Raw genomic sequence first — 15,068 nt, 5'->3', positions numbered from 1 at the left:
GCGTTCTCTGGTAGCTCTTTACTTTCTGGGAAGGTGAGCCTAGTGTGGTTCCCTTTGAAGAGATGTCAGAAACCTGGACTTCACATGAAATCTCCTAGTTATGAAATGTGGACAGCTCAATCAGAATTCTAAGACCAGCAAAGCCCATCTGCAGGCTGGATAAGGGTGCCAGCTTGCACCTGCTGCTTCATGCCTTTCCCCAGCCTTGAAGACTGTTTACTTTTCCTCAGATAAACTTTATTACTTCATGCCTTAATGCTTTTTAGAAAAATGTTGAGTGTAGTTGACACACAAGGTTATATTAGTTTCAGGTGTATAACACAGTGATTCAACAAGTTTATACATTATGCTGTGTTTGCCACAAGCATAGCTACCATCTGTCCCGATACATTACTGTTACAATATCATTGACTATATTCCTTGTGCTGTGCCTTTTTATTTTCATAATTTACTCATTCCATAACTGGAAGCCTGTATTACCTACTCCCCTTAACTCATTTTGCCCAGCCCTTCACCCCTCTCACCTTTGGCAACCATCAGTTTGTTCTCTGTATTTATAGGTGTGCCTTAGTGCTTTTAGACATGCAGTCACTCTGCTTAGGTTGGCCTTGGTTCTTTCTCTCTTGAACTGGATTGTTCTTTTAGACTTGGCTCAACCTGCTTTCTCTGAACTAATTACTTCCTCCTTTGTGATACCAGAGAATTTCATAGAGCATTCTATTCTAGGGCTTAAGGCATTCATTTGGTTTTTTATTTAGATGTAATTATTGGGGCGCCTGGGTGGCTCGCTCAGTCTGTGGAGCATCTGACTTTGGCTCAGGTCATGATCTCATGGCTCATGAGTTCGAGCCCTGCATCAGGCTGTGTGCTGACAGCTCAGAGCCTGGAGCCTGCTTCAGATTCTGTTTCTCCCTCTCTCTCTCTGTCCCTTCCCCAATCACACTCTCTCTCTCTTTCAGAAATAAACAAACATTAAAAAAAATTTTTAAAGAAATAATTATTAAGCACCAGAATGCATACCAGCTATAGCCATAAACTGGAGTCCCTGCTCCACTGGTGCTTATATTCTGCTGTGGTGTTCATGTGTCAGTCCTCCCATGAGAAGGTGAGCTCCTTAAGGTCAGGGACCATGTTCTGTGTCTGGTTTCCTCAAATAAGCTCAGTTAGTCTGATACCAGGTATCAGTGTCCTTTTGCTGTGGTAACAAATTTCTGCAAATCTCCTGTCTTAAAACAATAGAAGCTTATTATCTTATATTTATGGGGTTCAGTAGCCTTAAATGGGTCTCACTGGACTAAAATCAAGTGTCAGCAGGGCCGTGTTCCTTCTGGAGGCTCTTGGGGAGAATTTGTTTCTTGCCTTTCCCTGTTTCTAGTGGCCGCCTGCATTTCTTGGTTTGTGGCCACTTCCTTCATCTTCAAAGCAAGAGTGTAGCATCAGAGAGAGTAAATCTCTGACTATGACTTCCTTGTTTTTCTCCTTCTTCCACTCATAAGGACCCTTGTGATCACATTAGGCACACCTGGATACCCTAGAATACCCCAGGATGTCTTCTAATCTCAAGGTCAGTTGATTAGCAACTGATTCTACGCTTGGAACCTTACTTTTCCCTTGTAATGTAATAAGACATATTTACAGGTTCTAGGGAACATACATAGTATGTAATCTTTGGGAAGGCCATTGTTCTGCCTATCACAGCTGGAAAGCCAAATGAATGAATGAATGAATGAATGGTGAATGATGAAGTAAACTCTCAGAGGGTGGGAACCAGTTGTGCAAAAGGCAGAAAAAATAGTAAATATCTCTGACCTGAAGGAGTTGATGATCACTTGGATTGGGGAGTGGTGGTGATTGGGGGTCTTCCAAACTTCCTTTCTCAGATTGAACATCTCAGACTCCTGTAAGCTTTCCTTGACATCCCAGATTAAGATCAGACCCTTGCTTTGTGCTCCCAAGGCAGCCTCCTTAGGAATACATCCTTACATTTGTGATGCTAGTTGAGTAAATGCCTTCCAGGGGCACCTGTGTGGCTCATTCGGTTGAGCATCCATCTCTTGTTTCAGCTCAGGTCATGATCTCAGGGTCAGGAAATCGAACCCTGCATTGGGCCATGCTAGGCCCTCCCGGTGGAACATGATGAAGATTTTCTCTCCCTCTACTGCTTGCGTACGCTGTCTCTCTCTGGAAAAAAAAAAAAAAAAAAGGAAGAAAAGAACAATACTGAAAATTCAAAAGCTATTTATTTTATTTCAAAATAAGTAGTTTTAAAAAATTAAAAATAAAATAAATAAAAATAAATGCCTTCCACTAAATCTTACAGGTAATGCATACAATAAAATATATTTATCTTGTTTCTCAATGTGTAGCATTGAGCAGACGGCCTGGCATATGGTAAGTGTTCAAACTTTGTTGAGAGAGAAAACAAATGAATAAATAAATGAAGAAGTAGAGAAAAATTTAAAAATTTTTAATGTTTATTTTTGAGAGAAAGAGAGAGCATGAGTGGTGGGGAGGGGGCACAGAGAGAGAGGGAAACAGAATCTGAAGCAGGCTCTAGGCTCTGAGCTGTCAGCACAGAGCCCGACGCGGGGCTCGAACTCATGAACCATGAGATCATGACCTGAGTTGAAGTCGGACACTTAACCAACTGAGCCACCCAGGCACCCCATGGGACCATGGACTTTCTAACATGGCACCCAAATTGGGAGGGCGAGCAGATGTACTTTTATCTCATTGGGGAGCGAAGGGCATTTATCAGATTCTCAATGGAGTCCATGACCAAAAACATGGAAGAAGCACTGCTCAAAGTGTGCAGAGTTCAGAGATGAGAGTGTTTGGCCATAGTACAGAGAAGGAAGATGCTGTCCTGGGAAAGGCAGACTGACTTCTCCTTACTAATAAAGCTAACCAGGTTTTGTATATGTCTTCCCCCTCTAGGAGAAGAGAATGTGCTGTCCCTCCTGACCCAGGACTCGAACTCCAAATCTCGGCGGGGTATTTTAAGAAGAGCTGTTTTTTCTGAGGATCAGAGAAAGGCTCTGGAGAAAATGTTTCAGAAGCAGAAATATATCAGCAAAACAGACCGAAAGAAACTTGCCATCAGCTTGGGACTAAAGGAATCACAGGTACTAATGAGCAGGAAGATGTCCACTGCTCCTGATTTCTGAAGGAATACAATGAAACCCATGCGTTTGGCAAATATCTGTTGTACTAGGTATGGTGCTGGACCCTAAAGTGCTATTGAAATGATTTTCGCAATTTTTTAGTGGGTGGAAATACATATCACAATTCCTATTTGGAAATAGGTCCATTTGCTGAGAGGTCTAGGTTTTTGCATGCTTAAATCTTCCTAAATGAAGAGAAACACTAATGATGTGGCATTTGTATCATTAATTGTTTGCTCTAGTTTCAGAGTAGACTACATAATGTTCTACAAAAGCAGGAACCGATTTCCCTTTTTCTTCATTTCCAATCCCAAATCCATTCCCAAATGTGTGACTCATAAATATCTCTAACTAGATCTCATTACTCTGCATTTTGGGCTTATGTCAAGCACAGTAAAGTAGTTTCATAGTTGCAACACTTACAAACCTTTCTTGTACATTAAGCCACTAGTATTGGACTATTTAATCATTTTATAATCACCATGTGAAATAAGCACTGTAATCATTCTCATTTTCTAGATGAGAAAATGTAGAGAAGGGAACACAGGTCTGATGTCACGTAGTGAAGCTGCTTGGGAATTGGGCTCTCACCCCAGGTTACCTGACTCTGGAGTTGTGTTCTCCTCCACCTGGTGCTATCCTGTATGGTTGTGCCGCATGTTCACTGCACAAGGCACTTGACTAAGAGGGATGGCAGCAGTTGAAATGTAGCAGGTAGTCCATCTGCCAAGCTGGCTTTTGTGATGCAAGGCTACAATCCACCTGGATTTTTTGAATTAGCTTCAAGGCACTGAAGTTGTTAGCACAGTCTCTGTGTTAACCACTGTGCTCACCTGTTCTTCCCTCGGTACAAATGACCTGGTTTCTAACTTTGGATTTTATTAAACCAGTTATTTTTGGATGAAACTCTCCTTAACCTTTCTTTCTTTCTCTTTAACTGCTTCCTTTCCCTAGGGAAGTGATCTGTCCCTCCCCCCACGCCCAACTGCTTCTAGTTGTGGGAAGCATTACGTGGTGTGGTAGAGTATAATTGGCCTGGATCAGCCAGTCTGTGCTTTCCTCATTGTGTGGTACTAATGAGGTCCCTAACCTTAATTGACCGCTCTATGCCTCAGTTTCTCACTTCAAAAACAGGGACAAATGTAGGAATTCTATGTCACTGAGCCATTCTGTGTATGTGATAGATAAATCAGCTGCGTGCAAGACACTGTGCGAAGTGGGCAGCAAGGAGTGTTGATAAGGACTGATTGAGATACACTCTTCGCACACAGGAATTTACATGAGCAGCTGGAAAAATGAAGCAGAAGGTCATGAACAGTTAGATAATAACAGTTAGATAATATTGTCTCCTATGTTATGAGACAATAACATAGGAGACATCACCTGGAAGGTTAGATATACTGCCAAATAAAGGAGCTAGGTCAGTGGTCCTCAAAGTTACGTATCTCTCTGGAGCCTTATGTTAATCTCCATGTCTGGGGAGGACAGCCATATGACTGGTCCCTATACCCCTGGGGAGTCTAGTGATGGAACTGTCTCATCCTTAGAGGAATTGTTGGGCCTGACTAAGGAGGCACAGAAGCTCAGTAGGACCCACCTGCGTCTCACTGATATGGATAAAAGTCTCCAGAGTTAGAGGGGAGAAACTGTGCAGGTTGGGGAGGTTGAGTCAGAACTTGAAGTAAGTGTTAAAACAGGAAACGTGGCTAGGTTTGATCTCACAGTGCTCTGAGACCATGTGAACATCTTTGATAGTACATGTCATCTTTTTTTTTTTTTAATTTTTTAATGCTTATCTATTTTTGAGAGAGAGAGAGAGAGGGAGAGTGTGAGCGCTAGCGGGGAGGGGCAGAGAGAAAGAGGGAGACAGAGAATTAAAAGCAGGCTCTGCGCTATCTGTGCAAAGCCCAGTGTGGGACTTGCACGTTGAGAACCGTGAGATCCTGACCTGAGCCAAAGTTGAGTCGGTTGGACGTCCAACTGACTGAGCCACCCAGGCACCCCAGTACATATCATCTTCTTAAGAACAGACTATTGGAAAGGGGATGCAGCAGGCATATCAGAGAATATTTACGAGGGGATGACCATAATCTGTCCGTTCCAAGAAAACAAACTTTTCCTTGTTTTTATGTTCTCATTCACAGGTGTATAGTGTTACATAGTTGATTGTATTGTTTTTAAAATTCAAGTGCCTGAGGAATGAATACTTTTTATGTCACTGAATTTGGTGAACATCTCAGAAGTAATTTCACATTTTCTTATTTGCATATACATCTAACTACACAATTAACACATGGCATTTCAAACAAAGGGGAAATTGGTAAAGTTAAAAATGAAAACTCATCTCCTCCCTTTCCAACCCAACTCCTTCATTTACTACTGTCATTTATAAATGGCTCTTGTTTTAATTTCTTTGATGAACCATGTATTATCTTTTTCTTTAAAATAAATGAACACAAACGCACCATGATTACCATGTGTCCTTACATTTGATGTCATTTATCCTCACAGGGACCCTATGAGGAATCTACTTTGATTTTATAATAGGGACCTAGAATTGAGACCCAGAATTGTGTGTGCATGTGTATGTGTTTCTCCTTAACTGCTTCCTTTCCCTAGGAAATATATATATATATACATATATATATATATATCAAGATATATGTAGGAAATAATCCCATTTATATATATATAAATGTATAAAAATATATATAATATAAATAAATAAATATATTTTATATAAATAATATTATATAATAAAATAAATAAATAATAAATAAATAATAAATTAAATGAATAAATAACATAAAAATAATATTTAATTATAAATAATATAAATATATTTATATAAATAAAATATATAAATATATTTATAAATATATATAAATATATATAAATAAATATATATAAATATATAAATAAAAAATATATAAATGGGATTATTCCCTACATATATCTTGATTTTCTGAAGGAGAGGACAAATAATCTGTGTTACCAACACCCAGATCAAGCAGTAGAACCCTATCACCAGGCCAGTAGTCCCTTGCAGATTCCCTCCCGGTTACTGTTTCCTTTTCTGAGACTACCCACTATCATGGCTTCTAACAACATAGATTAGTTTTGCCTATTTGGGGGTAGTTTATATAAACAGAATCATTCGGTACAAATTCTATGGTATATGGCTTCTTTTCCTTAATATTGTGTTTGTGAGATTCATTCACATCTTTGCAAGCAGTAGTAGCTCATCGGGACTCATGGCTGTGTAGTATTCCATCACACGGTTTACCACAGTTTATCCATCCTCATGGTGGGTGTTTGGATTGCTCCCACTTTTTAGCTATTGTCTGTATTATTTGTAGCAGTTATTGTAGCTGTTATCAAAATAGTTGGAATATTATAGTTAGTGACATTTTCTTGTTACAGCCGTTGCAGACTCTCCAAGTTGGTGGTTTCTTTCATTGTGGTAAAATATACATAACATAAAATTTATGATTTTAACCTTTTTTGAGGGTACAGTTTAGTGGCATCAGGTACTTAGTTCATGTTGTTGCACAGTCATGACTGCCTTCAGTCTCCAGAACTTTTTTCATCTTGTAAAACTGAAACTCTGTATCCATTATGCAGTGACTCCCCATTTCTCCCTCAATCCAGCCCCTAGCAACCACCACTTTCTGTCCCTATGATTTGACTGTTCTAGGTACTTTCAAATGAATCATTTGTATTTGTCCTTTTGTGATTGGTTGATTTCACTTAGCATATCTTCAGGGTTCATCCATGTTGTAGCACGTGTCAGAATTTCCTTACCTTTTAAAGCTGAATAATATTCCATTGTATGGATATACCACATTTGTTTATGCATTCACCCATCAGTGGACATTTTGGTTGCTTCTGCCTTTTGGCTATTATGAATAATGCATGAACATGGATCACAAATATCTCTTTGAGTCTCTGGTTTTAATTCTTTAAGGTAGTTTGTGGCTTTTTCATGTTTGTGGTATCTTTATTTACACAGAAATTTCTCATTTTTATATTGTCAGCTCTATTTTTTTCTTTTGTGGACTTAATGTTTTATGTCATGCTTAAAAAAAAATTCACCTCTCCATGACTGTGATGATATCTTCTAGTTTTTTCTAAAACTTTTATACTTTTGTTTTTGTGTTTAGCTGTTTAATCCATTTGGAAATTGTTTTTGTATTTGTTGAGAGGTAGAACTTTTCATTTATGATTTTCCCCAAATATGTACCTTTGTTTCAATACTGTTGATTGTGAAGGAACTTTTTTGATGTTTTTTTTTTTCACTGAGATATCACCCAGAAACAACTCTTGATATGCAGAAAAGCGACGGGAAAAAGAAAATAATGAATGTGGCACCAGTGGGCACAAATAAATGTCTTAGTGAAAGCCCACTAGAAATACTTGGCAGGCTTTCTAGGAGTAAATGTTCACCACAAATAATAAATGAGTTCATGAATAGAACCAAATGCTCTGGTATGTACACATTAGTACTGTTTTCTTATGAAAAGCCTTAACCACAGGATTGTAACTGAGATGGCAGTCTTTTGGACTCACTTGCCTGGGGTCAGGTTCTTTGTAGCCATTTTGAAATTGCCAGTCAGGTTGAAAGAATGAAGAAATTGTTTTACCAATCTGAAAAGACCATCTCAATTTTTTCCTTCATTGGGAGAAATACTTGGTAATACTTCAATGATTTTTTTTTATGTAGAATTTTCTAGTTTTTGTTTTAAAAGTAGAAATCCACTAAATTGTTCATGTAAAGATGCAGTGTAATGCTCAGGAAAATAATGTGATTGGATTTTGAGATGTCAGGAAACCTGTTGTGAAGTTTTCTGACCAGGCACAGTTGACTATGTAGCAGATAAAGACAGAAGTTCGTAGTAAAGACAGACTCCAGTAGGGTGAGGTGGAATATGGCTCAAATTAGAAACCACTATCATAAGTACAATTGGTTGCTGTTTATTGAGCCTAATTCTTCAAGTTTGATAAATCCTTAGACTAATCAAACTTGGAAACTGTATAAAGCCTGGAATTGATCAAAACATTATAAAATGTATTCTTAATTTAGTTTTCTAGAAGTTCCTGATGAAATCTAAATGTTATAAGAGCCTGGGCACTGGAGTAGCACAGTCTTGGATTCTGTTCTAAGTGCTTCCATTTTACTAGCTCTATGACTTTGAACTGGTTTATCACTCTGAACCCCAGTTTTCATACGTGTGAAATGAGGACTTCTTGCATTCACCGTGAGGATTCAGTTATGTATTCGGCGTAACATGCATGCCTTGACACCTGGCACAAAATAAACATTATTACTAGTCAATGGCATTTCCTTTTTATAAATAAATTAGCATTGCCTAAATGATGTTTTAAACTATTGAGAGTTAAATCAGACATCATACTTGTAGGATGTAACCAATTTATCACAGTCGTTTTGTTTCATAAGTGTGTGGATATTATGCTAAAGTAATTTCTCAGATATTTTTGAAGGAGCCCAGTGAAAAGTGATAAGGACTTTGCTAGGCTGGCTGTCATAATAAGGTATTTCATAGAAGGTACACTAGGAGAAATTAAAGTTTAAAATACTGAAGTGAAGTAACATGGAATAAGTGATCGTTTTGTCCAATTATTTTGTCAATAGGTGAAAATTTGGTTTCAGAACAGAAGAATGAAATGGCGGAATTCCAAAGAGAAAGAAGTGCTTTCCAACAGGTGTATCCAAGAAGTAGGCCTTCAAGAGGATCCTCTCTCACGATCTGCTCTGGGGTTCCCTTCTCCATGTCCTTCGCTCTGGGAAGTCTCCCAACAGCACTCAAGTCCAAGATGGAGGGAGAATTCGCCAGAACCTTCAGAAAGACTGATCCAGGAGAGTTCAGGCGCACGGCCCCCAGAAGCAAATTCACTCCAGGGTGCCTTGTATTTGTGTTCTGAAGAAGCTGGAGACAAGGGTGTACTTACTGGGGCTGTCTGAATGGAAGCCTTCCTCCTTGTTAATTTGAAAAGGACGCCTAACTAATAATATTTTGACTCTAAAGCCAGCTAGCTTGTGCCTCATCAGTGCCTAAAACATAATATCTTTGGAGTGATGCACGAACTAATGCTTTAGGAAGTCCTCTCCAGTGTTCTCTTGTTTGGCTCCCAGACTCAGGCTTAATTTTTAATTTGTAAGTGGAATAGAATCTCCCAGAGAGTACAATGGAACTGAAAAGAGTTGAGAGGTATATAGTTGGGCTCAGTCCCTACTCTGAGTGCGTGTATATATGTGCGTGTCTCTATGTGTGTATATATATAAATATTCATGGAAATGCATCAGTAGGAGCTAGTTCCTCTTTAAATATTGCATCGAGCAAATTCATTTCCTTTTATTTGAGGAAAAACCAACTGTTGACTGAATGCAATTAATTTCTTGAAAATAATGTAAAATTTGGATTTTAGCCCAAATTTTCATATCACAAGAACATGTTTTTAAAAATTCTCTATTTCCTGGTTTCTTTTAGAATCTAGCTATCGAATTTTAACAGTTCAGCTCAGCTGTCCTAATCGAATAAGCCACTGTTAGATACATACACCGAAAGCATATACTTAAAATTAACACAACAAGCAAACTATAAGAATTTCTGAATGATACTGTTAGTACCCTTAATTTTCCAAGTCTCTGGCCTTTATTAGGACATCAGTGAGTTACCCATTTAACTAACAGTTATCTTTTGATCTCTTCTCTGTAAGGATGGGCTTTAGTTAAGGTTTGCAAAACAAAATGCCTTTAAGGGCCTATGAGTGAATAAAGGGCATGGCCCACCTAAAAATATTTGAGTTTAATAATTTAAAAAATACTGTGTTGGGCACATGAAACATCCATGCCAAGCAGTTTTTGACCTCTGGCCAAGATTTAAGGAAGTGTCACAGTTCTTAAAATGTTCCCAACTGAACTTCAAAACACAATACTGATGGATTCTAGAGTGGATTTCTGTTTGCACTTCTAGTTATAGACTCAATTTTCCACTTAGGTGGTATACACCACATTTTTAGGTTATTTTTGTGTATTAACAGACACCACACAGATGTTTTATGTGTTTTGAGTATCCTGAAATAGTAGTATTATAAAATTGCATTTCTGGTAACGATTTGCTTAATCTGGAAATTTTTATTCTAGGTCCAAGAAAGAATTATGTTTCACTTTGAAGGAAATGAGGCAGAAAAAGGAAATGATGTGGTTTTGAACTTGGTTATTATTAATCTGTGGACAAGAAACATTATTAGAAGTTCATGATGTGGAATTTTGTTAGTGAGAAATCTGTGTAAAGAAAGTGGCTTCTAATTTGCTTACATTCCTAGTTATAGACTTTGAGGCTTTCGGGCTTAAAGAAGGTAATGTCTTAGAAGACAACAGTTTCAGTCAGCATCAAGAAATTATTTTGTGTGAACGTAATTTGAATTGGGGTATGCTAGCCTGTGTCTTTATCTCTAGATGTTTTACTTAAAAGTCCTCTCAGAAAAAGCTTGTCTCAGTGTCTCTGTGGGAAGTAGGAGCAGGGATCTGCTGACAACAATTTAAAACTTAAAACTCGTCTTTAAATGATTTATAGTATTGTTTCCTTTGTATAATGTTAACCTCGTTTACATATATTGGGTCCTTTTTTATGCTCTAGAGAGTGTGCTAAGCCTATTAAGGTGGATTAATTCATGACAGTCCTCATGACAATAGTCCTAGGAAGTAGGCACTGTTACTGCCAACATTCCTGTTGCCCAGATGAGGAAGAAGGGACAGGACGAAGGCAGTGTGGTTAGGGTGATGGCCCTAGGTCATGAGGTTAATGAATAGAGTTTGGACCCTGGCCATCAGGTTTCAAATCTTGAAATCTTACCAACCATATGGGGGTGCATACCACTGTAGAATGTATTCACAAGTTTATGGGATGCATTGTAAGACATACGTTTTGGGGATTACAGTAAGATTTATTAAAGAAATTCAGAAGCATTTTGTACTTTATGATCTCTTACTTGGGGAATGGTTTTCTTTCTGGTATTCTCTTCTCTGTTAACTTTGAAGTTTGAGGAAAGTAAAGAATTGCAGAAACCTTCAACTATCAAGCCTCTATAGACGATAGTCCCATAGGAGTGTTTAAGTGAAATTAAAATGTTTTTTTTTTCTTATTCATGGCTAAAAATTATGAAGTGCTTACCTATGGTTAATGGTTCTGGAGGATAACTTGAAGATCAGATGAGAGCAATCTGCTTCATGGCCATCTTATGACCCAGGTGTTAGATGTGGGTTAATTGGTGCTTAGATGATCTTCCCCCAGGGTTTCACCCCAAGCTCTGAGGCTCAGCAGAGGCTCCTCTCTGCAAGGTTGGCCTGATATTCAAATATACAGATAAATATTTTAATTGGTTTCTAGCATCAAGGCTTAGGAAAAGTATACTTTAGATGACTATATTAGGGATACTTAGAAAACACACACAAACATACACACATGGTGCACATACATATATGCCTCTTACTTTGCCTTTACTTACCTGAATTACTGGACAGAACCACTGAGCTTGATATTCTAATTGCAAGTATCTCCCTTTCTCTCTCTTTTATTCTAAAGTTTATTTATTTATTTTGGGAGAGAGAAAGCATGAGTGGGAGAGGGGCAGAGAGAGAGAGGGAGAGAGAGAGAATCCCAAGCAGGCTTTAAGCTGTCAGCATGGAGCCTGATGCAGCACTTGATCCCATGAACTGTGAGATCATGACCTGAGCCAAAATCAAGAGTCCAGTGCTCAACGGAGCCACTCAGGTGCCCCTCCCTTCTCTCTTAATTTCTTCTCTGTCAACTCTCCCTCTACCTACTCCACCTCCCTCCACTTAAAATACTTATATGTGTATTTTCCTCTGTTCTCTAGATGCAGACTCCTTTTCTCCTTGTGATCACATATATATTTGTATATTTGTTGTCTGCTTTCCAGACAAATACTGCTCTCATAAGCACCAGAGACAGAGAAGCCTGGAGGCAAAGGTATCTTAAAACTTTTAGAAGAAATTGTAAAATGGATTTTAGGCAGATGAGAAGAAAAGGCGGCGAGCATCATCCTCTAGCTTTTATGAAGATAAATATTTTATAAACCTGAATATCAAGGATTGGAAGTATATAAGCAGGTTAGGAATGGTCACTGGATCTGGCGACAGTGAAGGCCGTGATAATTGACGTAGAAAAGGCAATTCTATTTCCTTAGTACTGATGTGGGTTCAGTGGGGGAACCCAACTGTTCAGTCCAGTGGTTCTCAAACTTTAAAAATCCATATATATGAACATGCCATACCTTCCAACAAGTTTTGGGCATGTGCTCAGATTTGGGCATATACCTCATATATTCAGCATCCATACCTCCCACTCCCCTCCCCCCCCCCCGAGAATCATTGTACATGCTTTTCACTTTTTTTATTTTTTATTTTTTACTGTTTGTTTATTTTTGAGAAACAGTGCAAGCAGGGGAGGGGCAGAGAGAGAGGGAGACAGAATCCAAAGCAGGCTCCAAGCTCTGAGTTGTCAACACAGAGTCCAATGTGAGGCTCAAATTCACGAACTGTGAAATCATGACCTGAGCCAAAGTCGAATGCTTCACTGACTGAGCCACCCAAGCGCCTCTCACTTTTCAAATATAGTCATAATTGGGGTGTCTGGTGGCTCAGTCAGTGAGGCATCTGACTCTTGAATTCAGCTCAGGTCATGATCCCAGGGACGTGGGATCAAGCCCTGCATCGGGCCCCCACACTGAGCATGGAGCCTGCTTGGGATTCTCTCTCTGCCCCTCCCCCTACCCACTCACATGCACACTCTCAAACAAAGTTATTATCAAATATAAAGTCATAATTAAATATGCTTGTTCAAGCCACCCATGTCTTTTCTGGTCCCTTTCATTCCACATTCTGATGCATTTTTTTTAAAGCTGCATACTCCCCAACATGTTCATGACCTACCCCTCATGACGATTGACTTCATCAACCTCTGTTGGCATTTAATACAGCAGAGTTGGGGCGCCTGGGTGGCTCCGTCGGTTGAGCGTCCGACTTCGGCTCAGGTCATGCATGATCTCCCAGTTTGTGAGTTCAAGCTCCGCGTCTGGCTCTGTGCTGACAGTTCAGAGCCTGGAGCCTGCTTCAGATTCTGTGTCTCCCTCTCTCTGCTCTTCCCCCACCCATGCTCTGTCTCTGTCTCTCAAGAATAAACATTAAAAAAAAATTAAAAATACAGCAGAGTTTATTCCATTGTGTTCAGAAACTTGTTAGACACTGCCTCTGCAGTCATTTTCTTTCTGAATTTCAACACTTACTGGTTACTCTTTGTGAGGCACCATCCTAGGCTTTATGTAAACAAATGTGAGGGAGAATATGGTCCCTGCCTGCAAGAAATGTAGACTTAGTCTTGCCAAATAATATTTTGATGTATTCCATGCTGTTGGTACCTGGGTCCAGTAAATTTGGACCAAAAAATAATCTTAACATCCTCCAAAACCCTATCTCTCCATTTGCAGTTGGGCGAGTGAAGTTTATGAAGTGCTCCACTATTCAGAAAAATACAAACTACTTGGCATTGTTGGTATTCCGCGCTGTCTCTCCTCCATTTAAGCCACACTGGTCCCAAGAGGAGTCAGAGTCCAAGGGAAGAATTCATTATTCTTTTGTTCATAGTGCAACCTACTCTCTACTTTTGTCTTTCTACCTTCTCAAATAAACTTGTACCCATGGCGGGTAAGAACAGTGAAGGAAAAGCAAATAGCAGAAGTGAGGGGAAGTCAGGATGATGAGTATTCTTAATACATAAGAAAATTCTGCAGAATTTACATCTTTTACAAACCATCTCTGGAATAAGCAACTACTTTAAGAATGTAGCACTAGCCCCATGAAGATGGTTCATAGTTTCCAGCTATTAGTTGTGTTCTGTTACTTTCTTATTTTTGGTTGTAAGAGTTATGTATGCTCATTATGAAGAAACACACTGGAAAATACTGCTAACAAAAATTCCACCATTTTGAGATGGCCAATTTAGCTCTTTTGTGAAAAATTTTCACTTTGAATGTATGTGCATATAAAGGTGTGTGTGTGACTAAATTTGAATCATAGTATATATCCAGTTTATCCTGCTTTTTTTTTAACTCAACTTTTAACAGAGAACATTTTCCCATGCCATTAAAAATGTTGAAACTATTTATTATGCCTGCATAATTTTCCATTGTTAACTCCTTCACTTCTTGAGGTGGACCAGGGGATGGGGCCAGGGGATGGCAGGTCATGGAAAGAATGATCATGGGGCTCCTGTACCAAATGTAGAATCTCTTCCAAAAAGCCACCATGAAGTTTATGAAAACATGTTCCATCCAAAGTCCAAGGGAGTATACACACTTGGATTTCAGTATATTGCCAGCAGCAAACATATTAATGCAGAGCAATATTCTACCTCTCTTATTAATTGTGCTTTATTACAGTCACATTGATATATCGGTTTAGCTTTTTCAAGTATGTTTCATTGTCCACAATTTGTGCAAAATTCAAGCAAGTTGTTGGATGTCTGGCATCTTGTCATTGTTTTGAAGGCTGAGATGATAAGACTGCTTTGCCTAGTTAGTCCAGAATCCCCCAGTTCCTACAACTGTATGGACATTCTCAAAGTTGCTTGAGCAACAGAAATTATAGGGAGAATCTTTTGGGATCAGAACGTTCCAAGGTTAAAAGGGAGTCTTCGATGTTACTTAAGCCCAAAGCAGAGTCATCAAGTGTTTGATGCTAATCAAAAGCCAAAAAATCAGGGACATAAAATTTGAATAAAATAAAGTGATATAATTAATTCATAAGGTACAGCTAATCTTATTACTACGAATTTCCTTTGTAGTTTCCTAGGGCAGCCATAA

General features: G+C 38.8%; 1 protein-coding gene across 1 annotated transcript in view; it reads left to right on the top strand.

Moving 5' to 3' along the window:
* DBX2 (developing brain homeobox 2) overlaps positions 1–14,367 on the top strand; it is a 38,173-nt gene extending 23,806 nt beyond the window's left edge. The window contains exons 3-4 of the mRNA XM_060657875.3: positions 2,938–3,125; positions 8,818–14,367. Of these exons, the coding sequence (XP_060513858.1) occupies positions 2,938–3,125; positions 8,818–9,147 (518 nt within the window). The 3' untranslated portion in view covers positions 9,148–14,367. The remainder of the gene's footprint in view (positions 1–2,937; positions 3,126–8,817) is intronic.
* The last annotated feature ends 701 nt before the right edge of the window (positions 14,368–15,068 follow it).

This window comes from Panthera onca, chromosome B4 (genome assembly GCF_046562875.1).
Source record: "Panthera onca isolate mPanOnc1 chromosome B4, mPanOnc1 haplotype 2, whole genome shotgun sequence".
NCBI classification, from domain to species: Eukaryota; Metazoa; Chordata; class Mammalia; order Carnivora; family Felidae; genus Panthera; species Panthera onca.
This window is presented reverse-complemented; position numbering and strand designations above follow the sequence as displayed.